Here is a 22,936-nt window from a genome sequence, read left to right on the forward strand (position 1 = left end):
TTCAATTAATGTCTCTACATACAAAATGAGATTCAAGAACAAATGGAAACTAGAATCCCAGTTCAACTTTTTTCCTACAATTCAACTTTTACTGCTACTGAAGACCTGTAACTGCAGCTTTTCCACTTCCAGTCCAAACTAGGAAGCGTATGTCAGAAGAACAAGTGCTCTGGTAAGCAAATTCAAAATCAAACATACAGCAGAAAGATCAAGCTGTTCCCTCAGCAACATTTCACAAATGAGACAAGTTTTTTATTGGTGCATGTTGGTATTTTAGAGCAATAACAATATTTTTAGGAGTGCCAATTCAAAGACAGTTACTACTTTAGTATTGGATAACCACATACAGCCTCAAGGCTTAACAGTAAACTCTTGTTTGGTGTCAGAACCATAAAGTGTTCTGCAGTGGAGCATGTAACTGCCTAAGTTAACTGGAATAGCACCATCCAATGGAAATAAATGAAAGTAGGGAAAAAAAAAGAACACAACTCAGTGGTAAGATTTTCTTCTGCTAAACAAAATTCTTTCACGTACTATGCCCTGGAAATACCGTACTTATTATTAGTCACTCCCTAACATTAGAAATTCAGAAAACAAAGTTACTTAACATGGAAAGGTGGCAAAAAACATTTGAAAGTACCTTGTATTCATAAAATTATGATTTCATACCTGAAGAATCTCTCCATTAACATCTGCAGGTTGTGAATCCAGCCATCTTTGGCAGGATGAATGGACTGCGCTCTGTATGCTATCAAGTTTAGTACAGAAGATTCCTTTCATGGAAAGATTAAGAATTTTTTTAGTGTATAAACAAATACAATACATTCATTTTTTGTCCTCTCTCTAAGAACAAGGTTCATGCGAAAGGTAAGTCCTTGCTGACATTTTCTAACCACTTCTTATTTCAGGACTTGCAGTTTTCAACTGTACTGAGTAACAAAACTGTTTCAACTGGCTGTAAAGAAAGAAGATAACAGGGAAAATCTTACTGGTCTTTGATCAGCACATCTTTCCACCAGCTCAAAAAACCTCTCTTCAGAGCCATGAAATTCATTCTGGTCACAGAGTTCTTCTACTGTAGTCAAAAGATCATGTACAATGGACTTAAGTTCTTGGCTCTCTAAACTCTGAAACAAAAGGCAAAAACATTCCTAAAAGACTTCTACTTTACCAGAAAGTACTAACTTTTAAATACAAACAGAAAACTCAGCTGATAGCCACAGTATCGAGAATAAGGCCAAACCTCCATCTGACTTCAAAGTGCACTATAGTGTACAAACAGGAGATGAATTTGCAAAAATATTTATGGCAGTCTTTTAATTGAAAGCACATCAAGATAGGCTCAACACTTACCTGAAGCTGTTGCAGTAATCGCTCAATGATGTCCAAAAGGATATCCCATGTTACAGCTTGCAGTTCCTTCCCATACTTCTTTATTAGACGTGTTATGGACAGAACTATCTCATAAGATACAACTGCATTGGGACATGTCATGGCCTGGAATACAAAGTGCTTCAGTTAGTTAACAACTGGTAAGCCGTGGTCAGAAACCCTCTCAAATTCAAATGAAACATGCCTTGCTCAGTATGAAGTTAGCCTGAAAGCCAGTGATAAATAAATCTAAGTCAATATACACAAACACCAAAGCAAAGAACCATTTCATAAAGTGGTTACACCCTCCTGCAAGCAGCTGTAGATCAGATGTCAAATACAGCCCCATCTTAAAAAGCAGGCATGTGAGGTTTTAAAGATACTAACTCCTGCCTGATCCTCTTGGAAGAGAAAATTTTAATGGAGCTCTGAAGACACTGTCCCTCAAAGTTTTGTACCACACACCAAAAAGAGTGAAAGTTTTTGCTTGATTTTTATTTTTTAAGCTAGCATCCACAACATAGATATTTTATAAAAAGAATTCAGAATTTGCATTTCTGGCCAACAGAGATATACAGATACTCCAGAAGGAGGCCTCAGTTTTAAACCTAAAATCTCTGTTGTTTTATTCTTTCTCCACACTTCATCCAGCATACCCAATTGCTACCTTTCAGCCACAAAAAGATTTCTTTGGTGTAGGGGGCTACATTTTTGCTCTAAATCTGTGCAAGTCTGGATGTATACCTGATTAAAAAGTTCCTCCAGCATCCCATCTTACCTTGAGGAATGAAGGCAGCACTGAAGTTGGGGAATTCTTGAGTGAATTGAGGCGATGAGCACCCCAGAGAGCCATCCCAACGAAGAACACAGCTCCTCTCAGCAGCGCAGCATCCGCCATGTAAGCTCTGTGAACAGATGGAAAGAAAGCCTTAGACCATGCGAGGGCACAAGACTCAATAGGAATATACACTATCAAGACAGTAATTACCAGCTGTTACACATTTGAGCCTTGCATAGCAATTTATAAACGTTAAATGTAGAAAAGCATTTAGTATGATTTTAGTTTTAAACGAAGGAAAAATAAATTCAGAAAAGCTAAAAAATGAGCATTTCAGCAGCATAACTAGGAAGAGGATACACTCCTAAGCACCAGAACTTTCAGCATGTTCTTCTCAAGTCAGTGATTCTCTGTCTACCTCAATGGGGCCTCTACAGAACTGCTAGGATTTTGTTAGATAGACCTTCTTTACCTGTCTTCCATGATCCTGCACATGTTGTAGATGGCACTGTGTCCCAAGTGAGTTCCCAAAAGGTTGCGCATAAGCTGCAAATTCAAAGAGAACACTCCGATTGTTAAAACGCTCCTTAGCCTAAATATGCAGTCAGCAGGCCAACCATAATTGTTATGGTAAGTAAATGTGTTCCATGCCATTTCCACACCACAACAGAAAAAGTAGCCCATCACATCAGCTGAGACAGAAGCACAGATAAGTTACATGGAAGTGACAGAATTCACACTAATAGCGTGCTGATCCCTTAATACTTGAAGCAATTATTAATTTATTTACACTTAAAACCAAAGTGAAATTCATGGCAAATGTTTCCATGCACGTGGCCCTTCATCTATGAGTCCAAAACAGTGAAGTCATTAGAAACAAAGCTATGAGAAAGTTCTGACCTTCCAGCACGGCTCACAGAGCTCCTTCACATTGATGGTACGGCACAAAGTGATGATAAATACTGGCAGATTCTCTGATGGCAGACAATTATAGCAAACAACGGCATCTAGGACTTGCAAGGAAATCTTTGGAAAGAGAAGGATAAAATGGTTATACACTTCTCTAGGATCAAAACGGGTCAAAACCTAAGCTGACAGACCCAGGGAAACTTCTGGAAGTCATAGGGGATAGAAATATGTCTTTTTTCTTTATTTTATTTTTTTAAACTCAGAGCAGTATGGAAAGCCATAAAAAGCACTACTGAAAAACTGAATTGCTTATCAAATTCATGCATGCTCTCTTTCTTTTAGAATAAAATTAATATTTGTATAAGAGAGATGATGGCTTACAAACACTTTATAACATCATATTAACTCTCATCTAAGAATAAACTGGGATGAGAGTCTGACGATCTGATTTTGTTTGTAACAGATACAGTTCCAAAGAATTTCAAAGAACTCTAAGTACTGAGTGAAATTACTGACCTCTATGTCCACAGATGATGAAGTCTGAATGCACAAGATGCATATCTTGCTGTTAGGAAAGAACATTTAATCATAATTATTTGCTTAATATGATTTTAGGCAAATTACAAAGAGCCAAAACAGACAAGTAAATTGGCGTGTTATTTTCCTTATCATTCCCCCACTTTGGCTTTGTTGATAACATTCCTAGGAACAGTACAACCTTTTATAAACAGTTAGGTTACAGATGCACTTAAATGACCTCTCAGTATGCCGCTGTTAACAAAACAGCAGACAGAGACTCTTTGTGAGACTAAGCAATGCAGTCAGGTTAATCTCATGAAATGGGGAAAACACATGCAACAATAAAACAAAGAGGATCTGAACATTGCAAGAAAATCAAATATTTGTCAAAAGTGTCAGGTATGACCTGGAATGAAAGAGATCCAGATCAGACGAAAAAGATTCCACTTAATCTGCATATTGATCTGCAACTTTGCCCCATAAAAAGCCAAGAATAAGCATTTAGGGGTTAAAAAACTTACTGGACCATGTCAGCTACATAGTCTTCCAGATAGCAGCTGTTGAATTTCACCAGGTTTACTAAAACCAGAAGGAACTCAGAAGACAAACCAACATCCATCCACTGTAGTACAAAGTCAGCTAAAGGAAGAAAATAAATCATTACACTATGCTTTCTATCCAGAAGTGTTATCACTACTACCTTTTTCTTTTATCACTGAATACCTGCCCCTTGGCTTATTCCCAGCAAATTTAAGAGAGGTAAAGACAATACTCACCTAGCTCTTCTTCCAAATAAGTGATATATCGCCCATTCTCTGTTAGAGCCTTGAACACTTCGAGCCGTTCATGCAAGTCTTCATTGGAGGGATAGTCCTTAATAACTTTAAAAAAATGTGCTCTGAGAATTCCTAATCTCTCACCCTTAAAAAAAAAAAAAAAAAAGTTGGGGAGAGAAACGAGAGAGTAACAAAAAAAAAAAAAAAAAGACCTGGACCTGATCAAGGTCTGTAACAGTAATCTTGATGCTTGAAATTATTTTGTTTTCCTACAGGCTACCAAAGTCTTGAAAATACTTTCATCTCTACTGGCTACTGACAAAAGCTCAGGACTTCTCAATCTGTCCTAACATTTATCAGAATTGAGGGTAAGTAAACCAAAGAAACTGCAACAGACTGCATTGTCAGGAGAACATTTAAAAACAAACAGACAAACAAAACAGAATTTATACCTATTTTTTTCCTAAGCATCTACCCTTATTTTTTTCAGGATACTGAAAAGTAGGACTTTGGTCTGGTACAGTCTTACATTTGAATAGCACACTGTGAAATCTGAAGAATTCATAGCATGCTTAACTTGGCCAGGCTAGAAACGCATCTCATACAGAACTTCTTGCACACTTGATATGCTGAAACATCAGAAATGGCTGCAGACTAGGACTAATATGTCTGGACAAAGACCATAAAAAAAATTGCTTTATTATGCCTGAACTTAACCCAAACTATTCTTTTAAAAAAAAAAAATAGTCAAGCAGATTTAAGTTAAAAGGCTGCCTCTTCCCATTTACTCTGCACAACCAAAAAAAAAAAAAAGAAACATGGAAAGTCAGAGAAAAAATTTGCCCGATATTTTTCAAGTCATACTCTGAATAAACCCCAGTTCAAGTACAGTGTTTTTTCTAGAGGTTGTTTTCACCTGTCCTTGAACGATTGACTTCAGCAGATGAAGAACAGCATGCCTGGCTTCAGCTGGGCGCTCTGGCTGGAGCATATCAGCTACCACTTTCCATATAGCTTCCACCGCATGCTGAAAACAAATGTAAGAGGCAGTAGTAGGAAAGGTACGCTTCTTCTGGCATCTTCACCCAGTAGAGGCCAGTCATTAATTATGGCACGTTAACGGACAAGAGCTCCAGGGATCTCATGGCTGGAGTTCCCTTTTCTGAGGGACACTCTCACCTTGCCAGTCATAAGCTCAGGCAAACCACGTGTGATACCAAATCCTGGCCTGTGCAACAACCTGCACCCCGGTACCCGAAGTTCTTCATTCACACAACATTTGGGCAGAAACCTTCACTTAAACGTGAGTTTAAAACCAATTTGAAGTTGCTTATTAACAGGACAGAAGGAGCTAGCACACACCTCTCCTGCAGGATTAACATCATCTCCTGCAAACTGTCCTGATCAGGCCTGCGTACAGGCAGCGTCCTCTTTCCGTTTAGTTCAAGAAGCCCGTCAGCTACATGCTCTCTGCTCCGCTGCTGCTAGGCTGGACCAGACTAATTTCCTTGGCGTGTGGGCCACCCTTTTTTCAGGTTTGGACAGCGCAAAATGTTGCTTCTGGGATTACCAATTTGAAAAGGCGGATTAAACTACAGGAACCTCTTACGAGAGGCCAAGAGCTGTTATTTAAATTTTCAAGCTTCAAACATTCACTGAACACTTTGAAACCTACCTCTTCGATTTTTTTGGTTTTTGCCACTTCACAGATTTGGCTGATCGCTCGTATCCTATTACTTAATCCACATTCTATGCTCAGTTCCTGGAAAGAAATGTAGAAACAAGCTAACAGTGTATCTTATTAGAAACACTTATCCATTTCCCAAGGGGGATCACGAGCTGTTTGAAAAAGGAATTACACATTTGCCCAAAATGATCTAACTGTTAGTCATTACTGGAGCTTTTCAGGAATTTCTCCAAAAACTTTTTTCCATGAGCAAACGATGATTTGTCAGAACGAGAACTTTCACAGAACGGGAGCCAAGCAGCTTTTCACTCCAGGACAACACATCTCATTTTCTTTAGGAAAGTTAATAACTGTGGCACTCATCCACACACAAGAGGCAGGCAGGTAAAGGAGGGATGTAAGCCTGGCTCTCCAGCTTGCAGCAGCACGGCTGCTCCGGCACAGACAGTGAGGGATTCTGCTCTCTTTTTCTCCTGTATGTGTCTTCCTCCCTATGTGGCAACTGTTCCTTTTACAGACGTGCTGGACCAATTACTGGAATCTTTTCTTTTTTTCCACAAACCCATGACATCTTCATAAAGCAGAAAGTTTCCAGCTTGCACTGCCACTACATAAATTTAATCAAGCTCAGATTATGCATGCAAAACAACATATTTTGAGAAAACACCCTGTAAGCTGATGTAACAGAGGATAACATCACGCTGTAAAATACTCCTAAACTATTCAAACACTGAATAATTAAAATGCTGCAACTTCAAAGCACGCAAGTTTTACATCCATTTCGCTAGAGTGAACTGAGGGAGAAGGTAAAAAGGCAAGATCACAGAGGGAACAAACGGCAACACAGAAAGGAGAATGAGCAAGTCCTCCTGGCTGCGTGCCGTCTGCCTTCCCAGGAGATCCAGACCCCAGCCCCACCGCGACCGCAGTCACCCCTCACACCTTGAGTATTTCTGCAGTGATGATAAACTCTGTCTGCTTGCCCTCCGATGACTTTGAGCTTCCCCGGGACGTTCCCAGCCCCAAGAGATTCTTGAACTTCTCCTTCAGCCCAGAATCCTTGCTTTGAGGCTTTGCCATCGCTGACAAGCAAGCAGCGCCGAGCCCCTGCACACGCAGAGCGGTTACCGTTGGGGGGGGGGGGGGGGCCAGGCAGAGCCTTCAAGCCCAAACCCACCCGTGCCGGCCCGGGCGGGCACGGGCCCCAAGCCCTGCCCCCGGTGCGAGGACCACACGGGGCCGTCACCTCCCCGCGAGCACCGAACGAGCCCGAGCTCCCCGGGGCTGGCCGGGCGGGGGGGGGGGGGGGGCGGCAGAGCCCCGGGCGGGCCCCGCAGCAGCAGCAGCGCCCCTGCAGCCCCCCCACCGCCTGCCCCAGCCTCAGCCCCGCTCCCCCCGTCCCACCCCGGGGGCAGGGCACAGGCCCCGGCACCCCCGGGCCCAGCGGAGCCTCCCCGGTCCCCTCCCGGTCCCCTCAGCCCGGCCCCGCTCCCCTGCCGGAGCCACCCCCCCCCAGTCCGCCGCCGCCGCCGCCGCTCACCCGCCGCAGGCCCGGCCCCGGCCCCCCGCCCCCGGAAGCCTTCCCCGCCGCTTCCGTCGCCGTGCCGCCGCGGGGCGGCCTGGGGCCGGTAGTACCGGGGCCATGTGTGCGGCTGGGCCCGCGGCAGGCGGCGGGCGGGCGGCCCGGCGGCTCGGCAGGGCCGGGGCCGGGGCCGGGGCCGGAGGTACGGGGAGGGGAGGCCGCGGTCCTCCCGGGGAGCCCCCGGCCCGGCCGTGCTGCGGGCAGAGGGGGCCTGGGCGGCCGTGACGGCGGCGGGAGGGAGGCTGCGGCCCGGGGGGGGCTGTACGGCCTGCCCCGGGCCTGCCCTGCCCCGGTCCTGCCCCGAGGGCCAGGACGCGGAGCCCCGCTGGGCACCGGGCCCCGGCTCCCCAGGCCCCTCGCCCCGGGGGCTCCCAGCTCCGGGGGTGCCGCCGCTTTGGGGTTGCGGGAAGGGGACTCGGTCCCGGTCCCCCGCCGGGGCTCCTGGCTCAGGGCCGGTGATGGAAGCTGGTGGCCGGGGATGGTCTCTGGGCTGAGCGCCTCTCTCCTGCCTCTTGCAGCGAGCCGGGCCCTGAGCTCTGCCAGCGCCCCGAAGCGCAGCAGGAGGGGGAAGAGCGTCGCCATCGCCTACGAACCTGAGCCCCCGGGGCCAAAATGGGAGCCCGAGAACTGGCGGCAGCAGCTGGAGCGCATCCGGGAGATGAGGAGGGCCAGAGACGCTCCCGTCGATGAGATGGGAGTGGAGAGGTGCTATGACAGCAGCGCTCCTCCGCAGGTAACCCTGCTCTGCCAGGCGGGCACCTGGAAGCACAGCCCGCCTCCGCAGCACCCGGGCCTCCTCCGGGCTCGAGTTGCCCCTGGTTTGGATATCTCCAGAACGGAAGAATAAATGCAGGGCACGTCTGGACTCTAGGCTGGAGTGGGCCCACCAGAGGTTGCTGCACAGGCACACGTGTGAGAGAAATCGCTTATCCTGCTGGTGGAGGGGAGTCGGCTGCTCCTGCTCCTGGCTCGGGGGCTCCAGGCAGTCCCCGTGTCGTGGTGCTGGGTGCTGGCAGTTCTCTGCTCGTGTTCAGCCCTTGCTGGGCATTAGGGGCTAACTAGCAAACACATCTGTGAAGTGCCCTTTTCCTCTGCTTAAACCGTCAGAAGAGTTACCAGACTGAGCCAAGAGCAGGGGCTGAGGCAAAAATGAGACGATCTGGGAGTTGGAGGAGAAATCCTGAAAATGCATTACAGCTGTCTTTCATGGCAGGCTGGCCGGGCATGAAGGCATGTTCCTTTTTTCTTAAAAAGTCTCTGTAGGAGCCCAAGGAAAATATCCAGCAAGATGGCTCTAATACAGGGGAAAAACAATACAGGGAGAAGGTGAGGGGAGCTGAGAAAAAAACTTTCCAGGCTGCTTTAGTGCTCTTCAGAGCAGCGCAGAAGCATAGATTGTCTTCCTTCCCCCTCGTGGTCGTCCTTAAAGGAGATGCTGCTTGAAAGGCAGGGTCGTGCTGGGACGGCAGCGTGCTCCCCAAGCCTGGGAACGCAATCAAAGGCCTCAAATGGCACCTCCCGCTGAGGGCAGCATTTGCATTGGTACAAAAAACAAAGCGAGACGAGGACGTGGCGCAGCGCAGGACTGTAGGGCCGTGCTCTCCTGTGCGTGGCCAGCGTGGGGACGCGGGGATCCCACGGGCAGGCTCGGAGGGGTTGTGCAGGTACAGCTGCAGTGCAGGTAGCACGTCCCTCCTGGCCGGCGCTGAGCCTGGGATCCTGCATGACAAGGAAATAAAGTTTTTACCCCAGGGGAGGAGGATTGTTGCTTCCAACATAAAGTGGATGTTGTAACCCTCATTACAGCACCAACACGCTTCACACAACTCCTGATGTCAATAGAGGAACTTCTGGGTTTTATGCCCCGTTTCCCGGTCTCTGACACTTTAATTGGGTTTCCCAAGGAGCTTACTGGAGCAAGATGCCCAGTTCCTACTGATGCCTAGTGGAAAAGGAACGGGATTTTCAAAAACTACTTTATACCACAAGTTATATATAAAAAAAATCGGACTTTTGTATTTCTATGACCTGTGGGGTCTCCTGAGAATCCCATTATCAGGAAAAGATTAGTCTGGCCCTTTGTGGCCAAGCACTGGTGTCCTTGGATGTGAGATCCCAGCACACAGTAGCTGTTCTCTGCCCTTTTATGTATGCTGACTGCTTAGATTGAAGGTGTTTTTTTGTCCCCTTTATTGTGTGGTAGCGGTAAAAGGTTACATACAATTTCAGCTGTTATGGATGGATAGGGCTGAAACAGCGTGGGTACACATTGGGCACTGGAATCAGGATGGTGCTGGGTGGGAGAACCCCGCCCCAGAGAGCAGGATCCTCTGAGCCTTTTGGTGTCTCCCTGCTCCTTCCCCCAGGTCATGCGCTACCAAGTCCTGCTGTCGCTGATGCTCTCCAGCCAGACCAAGGACCAGGTGACGTCTGCTGCCATGCTGCGCCTCCGGCAGCGCGGCCTCACGGTTGACAGCATTTTGCAGATGGATGATGTGACGCTTGGGCAGATCATTTATCCTGTAGGATTCTGGAGGGTGAGTGCCGGACCGCAACAGCACCCGACACGCGTGTGGAGGAACCTCTTCCACCTTCCTCAGCACCCATGTAGCTGACAGAGACCGCTCAGAAGCCGTGGAGAGGAACATGGGGTGGGTGGCTTGGCCTTCGCAGGCTGTATCTCGTGGCCAGTGGCTGTGCTGAAAGCAGGTGCTGAAGGCAGGAGGTGGGTGTGAATCAGCCCTGCCCCTGAGACTTACCCCAGCCTGTGTTCAGCCTCTGTTCCATGCCCCGTGGTGATCTTTTCCCTGGAGTCGAGTTACAGGCTGTATTTTATGCCGGTTTTAGCAATTTGTATTCACAGCAAGCTTGTTTGCTGCAGTGCCTGCAGAGTGCAGAGGAGGCTGGAGCTAATCAGCTTTCAGCGTTTTCAAGGAGAACTCAAAGACCTCTGCCACCCCTCTGCAAACTCCAGTGCCTGGCCTCACACACAATGCACACTGAGGAATGTTTTTATTTTTTTCTGAGCTGTTTGTCTCTTTTCTCTGCATTGGAGGGCAACTTGTCTTGTCTGCCTTTCCCCTTGGTTTTCCAGAACAAGGTGAAGTACATAAAGCAGACGACAGCCATCCTGAAGCAGAAGTACGGGGGCGACATACCAAGCACTGTGGAGGAGCTGGTGAAGCTGCCAGGAGTGGGGCCCAAAATGGCCCACTTGGCCATGAACATTGCCTGGAACAGTGTGTCTGGGATAGGTAGGTTGGACTGTATTTTCCACATTCCTCTCCTCCTAAATCCTGCCCGATCCATCCCTGGGTAGAGGAGATGCATTACAAGCTGCCTGCCCCGGGAGCCTGATCGTATCACTTCGATTTTGTCATCTGCAGACTTTATCTTGTGTTTGGGTGGGTGCAGGATGCAGCCCTCAGCTACTCACAGTGGATGTGTTGCTAGGATTTAAGCATGGACTGTTTTGCCCAAAATTTGAAGGAAAAATCCCCAAGTACAGTTCCCAAGTTCCACTCCCCCCACTCAGATGCTGATAAGCAGAGCAAGTATTGCTTAATTGGGTAGGCATCCAAAAAGATGTACCAGTAGAATAATGCTTTGAAATCTTGGAGTCAGGTGAAAGGGAGTTGGGGATAGTTTTGTGATTTGTAGATAGTTCTAGGATGGTCTGAGGCTGGTTTGTTGCTGGTTTTGTTTTTTACCAAGGTTGTTGGCAAGCCTTTAAGAGGGCAGAAGCAGGGCTCAGCCTGCAGCGCCGGTTGGTTGAAATCAGTGACTCACAATGAGTTGGAAAAAGAAATGGTCTCAGGCAACCTGCAGGTACTGAATTTCTGATGTTTTAGTTCTTGCAGCTGGGCCCCTTCAGGAAGGGGACCAGGGCTGCACTATGCGGCCGGCAGATGGAGCTGGGAGATCAGCGCAGCCCGAGGACCCTGGGGACAGATTAATATTCCAAGAGTATTTGCTGGTTAATGGAGGGCCCTGGAAAGGCCAGTAACGGTGCCACCTGATGACTGCCTGCCACTAAAGCCAGCACACAACCCCAGCTGACCCCTGCAGCCCCACTGGTGCTTGCCAGCTGTGCAAAATGTGGCTCCTCTGCAAGTCAGCAGCATGTGGGGGCTGTTTTCTCCCTGCTGTGGGGGAGGGAAGTCCAGTGGGAGCCGAACTAGCCAACTATTTTCCAAATAATTGTGTGTTCAGTTTTGATTTAGGAGGCAAGACTTAGTCTTCCTGTTTACAGCAGTTTCCTGGGTTTTGCCCAATTAGCCATAGAGACAGGTTTATCGCTGCTGATCTAACAATAATATACTTTGCATTCTGAGCTTTTTAGCTCAAAGCACTTTCTAAACATTTGTTTAAACCTCACAAACCCTCTTGTGTTAGTAGGCATTATGAAATGTGTTTTCCATCTGGGTAAACTAAGGGGCAGAGATTGCAACTTGCGTAACATCAGCTGAAACACCCAGAGGAAGAGAACCCGGGACAGGCTGCCCTGTGCCTGCTAGATCAGAGCGCGGAAACCTTTGTAGGAAGGCTGTGGAAGATTGTGTCAGTGTGCTGCTAGCTGTGTGGTATGAGATATCCACCCTGTCTGCTGTTGGCGCTGCGCCTAGGAAGAAACCAGCATGTTTGTTCTGCGGGCGAGCCTCCCCTTCTGTTTCACCTGCCGTGTTGCTGCAGGGCCACGGAGGAAGCCCGCCGCAGGGTGCTGAACCTGGTTTGCTGTGACAAGCAGCCCTGGCTGCGCGCTTTCCATTCAGCCGTGTCTGCCCCCCACCTAAACTCTGGGCTCTCCCTTCCTAGCTGTGGACACCCACGTGCACAGGATCACAAACAGGCTGAAGTGGGTGAAGAAGGCGACCAGATACCCTGAGGAAACTCGGGTAGCGCTGGAGGACTGGCTGCCCAGGTGAGGTCTGAGCCCCCAGCCTCGTTCCTCGATACCAAGCCCCTAGTTGGAGGAGCCACATCTGCACACAACCCTGCCGACGGCATTTTCAGTGGCAGCAGTCCGGGCCTCCTTTTTATGGAAGGACTTGTCTGCAGGTGTCTCTCCTCTCCCACAGGGCTGCTGCAGCAGCATCTCAGCTACTGGGTGGGTTCCCTGCTGTCAGATGTGTGTGTGTCAGTCACCACTAGTTCAGGAAGGTACCTGCAGGCCTTGGTGCCATACTGTTTTGCCTAAACAAATTTATTATGACCCAAGCCAGATACTTTCTGCACGGGACCTTGCTGAGTCTAACGGCCACAGCACTATTGGGCCACGGTTGGATTCTGGCCTTCACTGAGGCTTAATTTTCAGTATCAAATGCCAGTTGACAGGTAGAGCTCTCCAGTCTGTCATAATCTCCACATCTGGCACGCACGCAAGAGAACGACCACATGTGCTTTGTGTGGCTGTCCTCTGCCTCTCCTCCTTCCCTCCCTGCCAAGTTCAGAGGGCTCAGGAGAAGCTAGGAGGGCTGTTCTAGCAAGAGGCAGCTTGGGCAGCCAGAAGGAACAAGCAGTGAGTGAAAGGTATCCACTTAAAGCCATGATCTGTTCTTTAACCTCTCTGAGCAGCTGCACTGGAAAGCTCACTTTCTCCTTTCGCTACAGGGATCTCTGGAGGGAGATAAACTGGCTCTTGGTGGGCTTTGGCCAGCAGACCTGCCTGCCCGTGAATCCTCGCTGCAAAGAATGCCTCAATCAAGATATTTGCCCAGCTGCTAAGAGACGCTGAGGGAGCATCCTGGCTTCAGCTGCTTCGGCCCAGAGCTGAGCCCTAGGACTGCTGTGCTTTGCACAGGGCTGACTGTGTGACTGCAGGGAAATGGGAGACTGCTGCTGCCGCCAGCTAAGCATCTCTGGAGAGGGAGAAGCTGCTGGCAGTGGCTGAGCTCTCAAGAGGAAAAAGGGTCTTTCAAAGTGCAGCAGTCCTGCTGCGTCAGTGCTGCCGGCTCCAGCCCCCGGGTGAATGCCTGAGTGTGCCCCGGCCCAGCACCAGGCTGTGCGGTGTCAGGAACAGCTGGAGAGGAGTGCTTTGTGCTGCTGCTGCTTGTAAATACACGTTTAATAAAGGTGGTGGGTTGTTTTTTAACACATGTGCAGTTTGCTGGCACCTCTGCAACACAAGGCAGGGGGAGGAGAGCTCCGATGGCCTCACCGCAGCGTGAGCCCATAGCAACCAGCCCTGCCAGCTAAGAGCAGGCTGCTTGCAACCTGCCAAGTCGCCTGCCTGGCGCTGGCAGCAAGAGAACCATGGTCAGTAAGGTCCAACTAAAAGCTTCCCAACCCAGGGCCAGAGGCAGCCGCTGCCTGGACAAGTCACCTTTGAGTCCTGCTAGCACAGGAGCCTAGGGGCCGCAGCGCACGGTGAGCAGGTGACAATCCAGCTTCACGCTCTTACTTGTCAGATGCGTGCTAGCAGAGCTTACATAGCCACAGGATCCAGGTTAGTGTGTGCCTCAGAAGCTGACGGAGGGGCCACCACCCACGTGCGTGTTTTGTTCTTCAAAGAAAGGGCAGCGCTGACTTCATTGTACAGCTTCAAAGGAATAATTTCAGCTACTCTTTAAACAGGCAAGGGAGGAAGCAAAGTTTATAATGTGCTAAAGAAGGCTGTAATTCCGCTCTGAAGTTCCCTACTAAACAGATGAAGAATGAGCAAATAAGTGGTACATGGGAAAACAAAGTTTATTACTGACATTACAGTGTACATTGTTTTTACAATGCAACTAACAGCCTTACGCTTTATTGATTTATTTTTTTTCCACGTTAAATGTACAGGAACTGAATAATTACTACTGAGCTACAAGATGTCAGCAATATGATAAGTGCTTTAACCAGGAGCAATTTCCATGGACTAAGCAGAGATTAAGATTTTGAAATCTTATCAGTACAGCCTTGCACACCTGATTTCTTTTGATCTGCATTCAGAACTACGTGTTCTTTTTTCCCCCCTTAACTACAGCGGTCCAGTCTTGGGTGAGAAATGCGGTATTTACAAACGAGTCTGTGCTCTCTGACATGCACGGTGGGTCGAGTTCATGGCGTAGCGGGGAGCGCTCTGCCCCGCACAGACTGGAGCACTGTCTGGGGTTTGGCTACGCAGGCACTGGAAGCAACGTGCATACCGTGAAAAAGGAGGGCTCCTTCAGTCATTACTGATTTCCTACACAAGCAAATATTTTGGGGACCAAAAAGAGAGGAGCTAATCGTCTTTGAGGTGGGGTAGAGAAGAGGCCTCTAGTTATTGGCAGAGTCCTGGTGGGGGGAAAAGCCTCTCTGCATCCTGAGCCGTCATCCTGCCGCCAGTCTCGTCACCAATAGCCAAACACCTGCGCCAGTCCCTCTCCAAAGGCATTTTTTCCAACCTGTTCAGCCCATCAACACTTTGCACTTTCGTAAAAGAGAAATCTCCTTCACCCCTGAGGGTTTCCGTGCTCTCGCCAGCCAGCAGCAGCCCCGGCAGCTCTGTGGCCCCGCGCTGCCCCTGTGCTGAGCCGCGGGCAGCTGCCGAGGAGAGCAGCAAATGTTATAAGGCACCTTTTAGTTCAGCGTTTAGGAAATGCACACAGAGTCACAACAACATCCGTAGTGCGCCGACCAACCCAAAGGCCTCTGCCTTGTAATACATCGGCTCCGGGGAATAATACAGGGCAAAGTCGCAGCCAAGTCTTTTGTTTAAAATAGTCATTAACGGCCAAGTTATTGCTGCCATTTGCATTGAGCTGGGAAAAGTGGTTTTGCACGCAACTGTGCCCAGTCCCTTCCCCCTGCGGCTTTGACACTGGAGCCAAAACACAGGGCAGGCTCCGCGGCCGGGCCCGGGGCGCTGTGAGAGGCACGGGGGGAGCCAGCCCATCGCCGCCGGGACCTTCCCCGGCGAAACACCTCCGCCTGCAGCCCGCGGGCGCATCGTGTTTCGTCTTCCTTGTTCACAGCCAAAGGCGAGTAATAAAGAGCTTACACTGGCTTCATCTGCAGTGCTTTAAAGGTCTGTTTCGAGGGTCTGAAAACACCCTGCTTTTGGTACTAAAGGAGGACACAGCGCCAAAGCCATTGCCCAGGACATCAACCCTCTAACTATGAGTCTGCTCTGTCACCAGCCCCACTGAGACCCGGGAGCTTTGGGGACCCCGCCAGCCCTGCCCAGGGACGGGGGACACAAGGGGGGAGCGGGAGGCAGGGAGCACGTGCCGGCCCCGAGGGCTCCCTGGAGACACGCTCAGCCCTGCAGCATCTCCTGCACCGCTCGCTGCGTTGTGCAAACCGTGGGGCCGGGGGCACTTGGGGGCTGCGTTTGTCTTGCTTGCACATCCTGCCACCTGGGAGGACGGGGTGGAAAAGGGGCTTTTATTGCTGGGGCAGAAGTTGCTGCTGGGAGGGAGGCTCCTAAATCAACTGGAAACAGATAGGACTTCATTAAAAACAACGAGAACTTTTTCATTTCAATAGCAAAGCCAACACGAGCGATTTACAGCCACTGCCCGTTTTCCCATCGCGAGGGAGTAAAGCTGCAGGCCGGGTGCCGGGGGTGCTGCCACCCCCCCGGCCACCCACCACGGCGAGGCCGTAAGACATTTGCGCAGGGGCACAGAGCATCCCATGGGGCTCAGCCTGGGACACCCGCAAAACCAAAACTAACACCCCAATTTTAAAAAAAAAGTAACAAAAGCCTAAATTATGCAGGTAAGAAACGAGAGTTAAACTCTTCCAGTCTTTTCTCAGCAGGAACAGGGGACAGCAGGCAGCCAGACCGGGCTGAAGAGCAAGCAAGAAAAGGAGCTTTGGTCACATTTGTCTTATGAGAATCGCTGGTGAGTAACAACAATAATAATAATAATAACAACAATAAAAAAGGACTTTAAAATACGCCTCATAAAAGCAACCAGTGAAGAGCAGAGCACAAAGCATCTCACGTGGACACTGAAGGAGAGGGCGCAGGCACCTCTGAACGTCCGGCCAGGTGCGGGGGAAGGCAGGCAGCGCCACCAGCGAGGTTCAGAAATTACTGAAAATCTCTCGCTTCTTGTTCCAGTCCATCTGCGGAGCCCTCTTCTTCACCCGCTTGGCCCGCACCTTCTCCTTGGCCTCGGCAGCCGTGGGGCTCAGGCTCAGCCCGCTCTCCTCAAACGGGTCCCTCTTCTCCGAGTCTCCGTCCTGCACAGAGAGGGGAGGTCACCCTGCTGCCCCCAGCACCGCGCTCCCAAAGCCACCCAGCACATCCCGTCCCCACACTGCCGGGAGCAGAAATCTCCAAGCACGTGTGAGATAAGCGAACTCGCAGGTTTTTGGAGGAGGTCAAAGCCCCTGCCCCACGTCACGCCTGTGGTTTAACCGGCGGCAGCAGCGTCTGCATAGCCACAGGGTACATGGTTACACTGCGGGTGTTGTTCCTGCAGGTGGGCACTGCAGCAAGGCACCCCTGTGCTCGCATGGCCAGGCTCCAGTTTGCTCCAGAGCACCAGAGGACAGCCAGAGCCAGGATCAGGCAGTGCCGGTGGGCACACGCAGCAGCACCTGCCTGCGTGCCCATTTTGCCCATTTCCCCAAGCACGTTTTGCTTCGGGAGCTGTACTGAGAAGAGCATCCTTCTGTCTGCCTAATAAGAGTGCTGTATGATACAGAAATCAGCTTTCCTTTCTGAAGTCACTGCAGCAGCATCCTGCACGCACCACGCTCATGTGAACAGCAGACAAACATGCAGAATAAAAACCTTCATTTTTAAGGAAACATCCTAAAGCCTGCCCACCGACATTGCCTTAACGCACACACGAAGCTCCAAAGGGACTTCACAAACCCTGCCGGTAGCCATGGGCAGGTCTCCCATCAGTGCTGCCGTCAAGAAAACTGGTTTGCTTTGACTTGCAGACGCAAACTGGTTCGCATGCACTGCTTAGCACCGCACACCATAGCCGAGGAGCAGGACATGTATTATTTAATGCTCAGAGAGAAATGGAGCTGCCAGACTGCAGGTGCTTGGCCCAGCTCTCGGACACAGCTGGCATGCACAGCCTCCGAGCCCAAGATGCTCGAGAGGCTCCGCGCACCTCAGTCCTAAAACCCTTGAAGGCACCTTTTCGCCTTACACCTCCAAACCATCAGAGCACCAGTTAGTTCGCTGCCATTACCCCTTGGCGCTCTCCTCTGCTGGCCCTTGGGGCAGCCCCGTCTCCCCAGGGCAGAGCACACAGAGCCCACCAGTCCCTGGGGCACAGCACGCAGCCGGACCCTTGCAAACCACCCCCTAACGCAGGACATCTGCTGCTGCTGGCAGAGCCCTTCTGTCCCCTGACAAGGAGCGGAAGGAATCTGCAGCCACCACTTAACCCAACCCCGCTCCTGCCCATCTGAAAGCAGAAGGGAAGCCAGAACACGATGGTATGTAATTCCCACTCGAGCGCTGTTACATCTCTCCGACGTGGGTCTGGGGGGCAGCCTGCCACTGCTGGCCCCCTCCCTGGGCACGCACAGCCCTGGCAGCAGCTCGCCTTGCCCCCGCACGCTCCAGCCAGACGTGCTCGGGACGGCCTCCCAAGGGGTCATCGACGCCCCCAGAAACGCAGCTGCCTCTGGGCTGGAGCCAGCAGCTGCCCCGAGCTCCCGGCTGCATTTCATGCGGATTTACAGGGCAGGGCATGAAAGCAAACTCCCTGTTTTGCTTGCTGGGTGGATACAAGTGTACCCAAGTCTGCAATCTGAAACTGAAATTGCATTTAGAGGCATTTTTACCTACCCGGTACCATAACACAAACACATACACACGTAAGCATGTACAAAGAAGAGGGTGTGTGATTGGGATTTTTACCTCTGATTCCTTCCCGGGACTTTGAAGGTCACTGTGAGATGAAGATGTGGATCCTCCATTCAGCTGTTGGAAATGAAATTGTTAGTCCAGTTTGTGCAAAGACAGAAGCAAAATAAATAAATAAAATAAATGATTTGGCCTTATGGGGTCAAGCATCACAGCCAGCCCCTGGTGCAACACTCAGTGTCTCCAGGGATGAGGCCAGCAGCACAGAGGGAGCTGGAGGGGGGCTCCTGCCCCAAATTGACCCCGCGGACACCAGGAATACCCTGGGACTCATGGTGCAGAGCTGGGGGAGCCACTGCTCCCCAGTTCCCACCACCCACCCACCTCCTCCCACTGTCCCTGGGGAAAAGGAGCGAACAGGGCTCACACCAGCCTCGTGCAAACCCGAAATTAAAGCTGCATCAGGAAGCAATTACAATTAGCTGGCAGTGGTTAAGCTGAGTTAAACGAGCCTCGGGGATGCTGAGAGGTTCCCCCTGCTCTGAGCCCACCCGGGACTGCCCAGCCCCCCGACAGGCGAGGACTCACCTGCGTCTGCGCGGATCCGTTCGTCAGGGGCTGAGGCACCACACCTGCGGGCCGCACAAAGGAAACGCGGTGAATCCACTCGTAAATACACTGCCGGGCACCGAGGGGAGCGACCCCCAGCATCGCCCCCAGCCGAGCCCCTCCTGGCACAGGGTCCCCCCCCCCCCAAGCCCCAAAAGCCCAGCGTGCCCCTTCCCTCGGAGCTGCGGCCAGACCCAGCCCGCGCTGCCTCCGAGCCCAGGCAAACGCCTCTGTGCCCCCGTTCCCTCCGGAACCACATTCTTCCGAAACCCCAACTTCATTTGATTTCCCTGTTTTCATCAAAAGAAAACGCCTTCCAGGAAGGGGACCGAGCAACTTCCCTCCGCGAGCACCAAATGCGGTGCGCTCCCACTTTCTGACAGTTAAGTAATTTTTCTTCAGGAGCTGTTTAATCAGAAATCTTAAACACCAGCCCAACGCTATTTGCTGAACTCAGCATCTTGGTGTCGCAACAGCATGGGGCGAACAACCCGCCTTTCATGTACCTTGCCATTTTTTCGCCCGGTTCCAACGATTTGCGCTAATAGCGCTCCAAACAATGGCAAATTTGTTGCAGATGAGCTGCCAGTCACCGCGACCCAGCCATTGCTAGAGGCAGCCCGGGACAGACGAGTCGTGGCGTCGCAGATGTGCTAATTGCGACAGGGCTAACGACTGAGCACGAACACTTCTGGGGGCGCAGGCCCCTCTCTGTGCGCAGCGTGGGGTGAGAGCGGCTCGGCGGGACCCCAGGGTGCCCCCAGCACACAGCGGCCGAGCAGAAAACAATGCGGTGCGTGCGCTCCTTGTGTAACGCTAGCTCCAGTGAAGCAAGAGCTGCGCTTGCAGCCAAGGGCAGCCTGCAACTGCAGCAACCCAGGGCTGCTGATTTCACAGCTCCAAGCCATCGTCCGTGCGTCACAGAGAGCTGGCCGGACTTCCCAAAGAACTGATTCGGGGGCTGCAGCAGTGCAAGCTGTAGGGGTTTCCGATGTAAATCAGGGCACTTTTTTATTTAATAAAACCAAAACATGACTTTGAAAATGTGCTGGTGTGACAGCCTCAGCTGTGGCACGGGGACAGCCGAGCCCAGCCCATGCAGGCCAGGCAGGCCCGGTCCTTGCTGACCCCCAAGGAAAGCATCCAGCAGGGAGCTGCAGAGCCAGGGCCCAGCACTTGAGCACCCACCCGCGCACCGTGGCGTGCGGCCGGCCCCGGCCACGTCCCCGCCGCAGGGAACAAGGGCTCCTTTGTGCTCCTGCCAGCAGCCAGCGCTCGCACCGGCTCCTCCTCAACCGGTTCGGAGCATCTGACACCGCTTTCGCCCCGCGTGCTCCTCAGCACGGTTTGACCCGTTCCTTCGGACAAATCTTCCCGTTGAGCACCTGGCAGACCAGCAATGTCCTGCAGAGTTCGGGTCGGACAGGGGCTGGCAGCGTGGGAAGCAGAGCCCCCCGTCCGGCTGCAGGGCAGCTCCCTCCCCAGGGCAGGTCGGGGAGCAGCCGGGCTGCTTTCTCTGCCAGGTTTCGACAGCAAGGGAAACATTTCCTGCAGCAGCCGCCCCTGTGATCGCTGTCGCGTGAAGCCCTTCCCTCGACACGCACGCGGGGCCAGCCCCAGCGTTTCTCCCTGCACCTTCGGGCTCCGTCTCGGGAGCAGAGCGGTGCGGGGTCGTCCTGCCCTCCCTCCTGCAGCCCCACATCAGCACTACGGGGCCGGCTGCTCTGCTCCCAGGCACGGCAAACAAAGCAGGAGCGGCCCCAGGACCCGCCACCAGAACGGGTCCCACCTGAGCATCCCTCCCCGAGCAGTGTGCTCAGCGCTGCCCCAGCACCCCATCACGCTCCTCATCCCAGCCACCTTCCGGCAGCGAGTTCCTGGGTTAATTATTCACCGTGCAAAAATAACGAATTGTTTTTTTGGCTAGATTAGGAAGTATTCTCACTGCTTATAAATAGCTGGGTGGTGCTCAGGAAACTACTGAGGGATGAGACAAGGGAAACATGACTCTGGCACTTCTGAAATCCCACCCAGTGTCCCAGTGAGTCACAGGAGCGGTGGGGTCGCCCAGCAGAGCCGAGTCTCACCTTTGGTGTGCTCCTCGGTGGGGGTCACCCCCAGCTTCTTGAAGTAATCATCTGTTTCGGGGTCCACCACCAGGAGCCTGGCTTCGCTCTCCCTGGCCTTGATGTGGGACACGACCTCCGAGTGCCTCAGCCCCTCCACGTTTATCCCGTTCACCTGCAAAGCAGCACCATCAGGACCAGGTCTGGCTCCCGCGGCACAGACAGGGGAGCGACCCCTGCGTTCACCTTTCACGTCACCAAAAAACCTCTGTCTCTGCCCCAACTGCTGAACCCCCTGTAGGGAGACCTGGCCACAGCCTCTGCCACCACCCCAGCTGCCCAGGAACACGCTGGTTCCCCTCCAATGATTTCATTCACCTTAGCTTTGCCCCAGACATCTCAGCCTGCACTGAGATCTGCGTGTCCTGCTCCACAGGGCTCGTGGCCGTTTGTCCCTCTGGGAGAAGAGCAAGGGAGGATTTCCCGTGTCCCGGTGGCTGAGCAGAGCTCGGCCTTTCTGTCCTGGTCCCCGGCGCACTGACTCATTTTCCCTTCACTGCACGCGACCTGGGACCCACCAGCAGTCAGGATTTCTCCTCCCAATTGTTCCGCGGGCAGAAAGGGAACAATCGTGATTTCTAGGCATTGTTTGTGCTCAGGAACGAACACACCCATTGTCCCACATGAAAAGGTCTCGATGCCACTCTGGTTGCAGGGCCCTTTTTTGCTGCTCATGATAAACCACGGTCAGCGCCGCAGCCTCCGGCACCCCCCAGCCTGCCCCGGGGGTGCAGCAGGGCTGGGGGCATCAAATATTTATCGGAGCCCCAAAGAGCCGGCTCGGGGGGATTGGGTTTCCGAGCTCTCCAGCTCACCCCTTGCCGCTTTGTGTGCGCCAGGCACCTGGCCAAGGGCCGATAAATAAATAACAAAATCCCTCACTGTGACATTGGGCCGCTCTGAACCGCAGCCACGGGTGCCCCGCTCGCAGCCCCAGGCTGCTCCCCGCGATAAAACACCGCAGTGCTGGGGGCAAGCACGAGGAGCAGCCCTGGCATGGGGCAGGAGGCAGCCGGCGGCTCCCACGGGCTCCTGCGTGATTATTCACGGGGCTGGAAAGAGGGCGAGGGCTTTGGTCTTCGCTCACTTCCCCGCCTCGGGGACCGCCCGGCTCCGCAGGATGCGCGCGTTTTCTTCCAAGCGTGCAAATCCCTCGTCCCTCCGGACCCGGGGGTGGGGGCACGGGCTGGTACCCAGCTCGGGCAGGGCCAGCCCCCTGCCCCCGGCACGGGGCGTCCAGGTGCTCCCAGCACGCAGGAGCCGAAGCAGGGAGCAGGGCTGCTCCTGGGGCGCTGGCTCTCGGAACAAGCCCCGTCTGTCTGTCTGTGCTGCCCAAGCCCTGCCCGGAGCGCGCACAGCTCTGAATGGGGGAACTCAGTACTCGGTAAAAATGGCAAGGCACAAACAAGCCAAGGGGAGGGTGATCAGCAGCCACATCAAAAATTCTGTTGTTCGGCAATAAGTGAACAGGAAATCGCTTCCAAGAGCAGTTTTTCCCCTAATCTTTCACAACCTCATGCCTGAAGACCTCTCTGCAGAGCTTTTCCCCTCTGTTTCCAAATGCCTGCCCTGCCCAGCAGCGCGTTGGCTCGGCCGGGTGGCACCAAGCTGCCCCAAACCCATAGCAGATGGGGGGTGTTGGGACACAAGCAGCCCCCCCGGGTGGCTGGGATGGGGCCAGTCCCGCTTGCCCCCACAAAGCCACCTCCCCATGCCAGCGCCACCAAGTGCAGGGTGCTCTCTGCTCCGGTCTGGCTGTGTCAGGGAGGTGGCACCCCCAAACCCCCATCCGTGCTCATCCCCGGGCCCGGCACCCTGCGTGGGCACCA

General features: G+C 52.2%; 3 protein-coding genes across 15 annotated transcripts in view; 1 reads left to right on the top strand and 2 right to left on the bottom strand.

Moving 5' to 3' along the window:
• The window catches only part of TSC2 (TSC complex subunit 2), a 33,256-nt gene extending 25,544 nt beyond the window's left edge, over nucleotides 1–7,712 (bottom strand). For all 6 annotated transcript variants that reach the window (XM_083800153.1, XM_083800152.1, XM_083800151.1 and 3 more), the window contains exons 1-13: nucleotides 7,581–7,712; nucleotides 6,983–7,147; nucleotides 6,029–6,115; nucleotides 5,270–5,380; nucleotides 4,354–4,498; nucleotides 4,099–4,216; nucleotides 3,575–3,623; nucleotides 3,050–3,175; nucleotides 2,622–2,695; nucleotides 2,150–2,276; nucleotides 1,354–1,497; nucleotides 990–1,127; nucleotides 670–773 (exon numbers count right to left, since the gene is read on the bottom strand). In XM_083800153.1, the coding sequence (XP_083656279.1) occupies nucleotides 670–773; nucleotides 990–1,127; nucleotides 1,354–1,497; nucleotides 2,150–2,276; nucleotides 2,622–2,695; nucleotides 3,050–3,175; nucleotides 3,575–3,623; nucleotides 4,099–4,216; nucleotides 4,354–4,498; nucleotides 5,270–5,380; nucleotides 6,029–6,115; nucleotides 6,983–7,120 (1,361 nt within the window). In that variant the 5' untranslated portion in view covers nucleotides 7,121–7,147; nucleotides 7,581–7,712. The remainder of the gene's footprint in view (nucleotides 1–669; nucleotides 774–989; nucleotides 1,128–1,353; nucleotides 1,498–2,149; nucleotides 2,277–2,621; nucleotides 2,696–3,049; nucleotides 3,176–3,574; nucleotides 3,624–4,098; nucleotides 4,217–4,353; nucleotides 4,499–5,269; nucleotides 5,381–6,028; nucleotides 6,116–6,982; nucleotides 7,148–7,580) is intronic.
• NTHL1 (nth like DNA glycosylase 1) lies at nucleotides 7,641–13,716 on the top strand. Of its 7 annotated transcripts, none has more exons than XM_083800156.1 (6): nucleotides 7,641–7,764; nucleotides 8,141–8,355; nucleotides 9,989–10,159; nucleotides 10,717–10,876; nucleotides 12,438–12,543; nucleotides 13,233–13,716. In XM_083800156.1, the coding sequence occupies exons 1-6, from the start codon at nucleotides 7,683–7,685 to the stop codon at nucleotides 13,354–13,356; spliced, it is 858 nt and encodes a 285-aa protein (XP_083656282.1). In that variant the 5' UTR covers nucleotides 7,641–7,682; the 3' UTR covers nucleotides 13,357–13,716. The 7 variants fall into 7 exon arrangements, with proteins under 7 accessions (XP_083656282.1, XP_083656286.1, XP_083656287.1 ...); XM_083800160.1 differs by lacking the exons at nucleotides 12,438–12,543; nucleotides 13,233–13,716 and adding exons at nucleotides 11,337–11,450; nucleotides 12,018–12,431; XM_083800161.1 differs by lacking the exons at nucleotides 12,438–12,543; nucleotides 13,233–13,716 and adding exons at nucleotides 11,337–11,450; nucleotides 12,021–12,431.
• A 575-nt stretch (nucleotides 13,717–14,291) lies between these two features.
• Nucleotides 14,292–22,936, bottom strand: part of NHERF2 (NHERF family PDZ scaffold protein 2) — a 33,979-nt gene continuing 25,334 nt past the window's right edge. For both annotated transcript variants that reach the window (XM_083800154.1, XM_083800155.1), the window contains exons 4-7: nucleotides 21,069–21,222; nucleotides 18,961–19,004; nucleotides 18,427–18,489; nucleotides 14,292–16,778 (exon numbers count right to left, since the gene is read on the bottom strand). In XM_083800154.1, the coding sequence (XP_083656280.1) occupies nucleotides 16,620–16,778; nucleotides 18,427–18,489; nucleotides 18,961–19,004; nucleotides 21,069–21,222 (420 nt within the window). In that variant the 3' untranslated portion in view covers nucleotides 14,292–16,619. The remainder of the gene's footprint in view (nucleotides 16,779–18,426; nucleotides 18,490–18,960; nucleotides 19,005–21,068; nucleotides 21,223–22,936) is intronic.

Source organism: Anser anser (genome assembly GCF_964211835.1).
Source record: "Anser anser genome assembly, chromosome: 15".
Taxonomy (NCBI): Eukaryota; Metazoa; Chordata; class Aves; order Anseriformes; family Anatidae; genus Anser; species Anser anser.

Bases quoted from the DNA above. Each gene is read 5' to 3' on its own strand.
- NTHL1 (XM_083800156.1), top strand. From the start codon at position 7,683: ATGTGTGCGGCTGGGCCCGCGGCAGGCGGCGGGCGGGCGGCCCGGCGG. The intron at 7,765-8,140 runs GTACGGGGAGGG...TGCCTCTTGCAG, and splicing joins GGCCGGGGCCGGGGCCGGAG to CGAGCCGGGCCCTGAGCTCT. The intron at 10,877-12,437 runs GTAGGTTGGACT...CTCCCTTCCTAG, and splicing joins GAACAGTGTGTCTGGGATAG to CTGTGGACACCCACGTGCAC.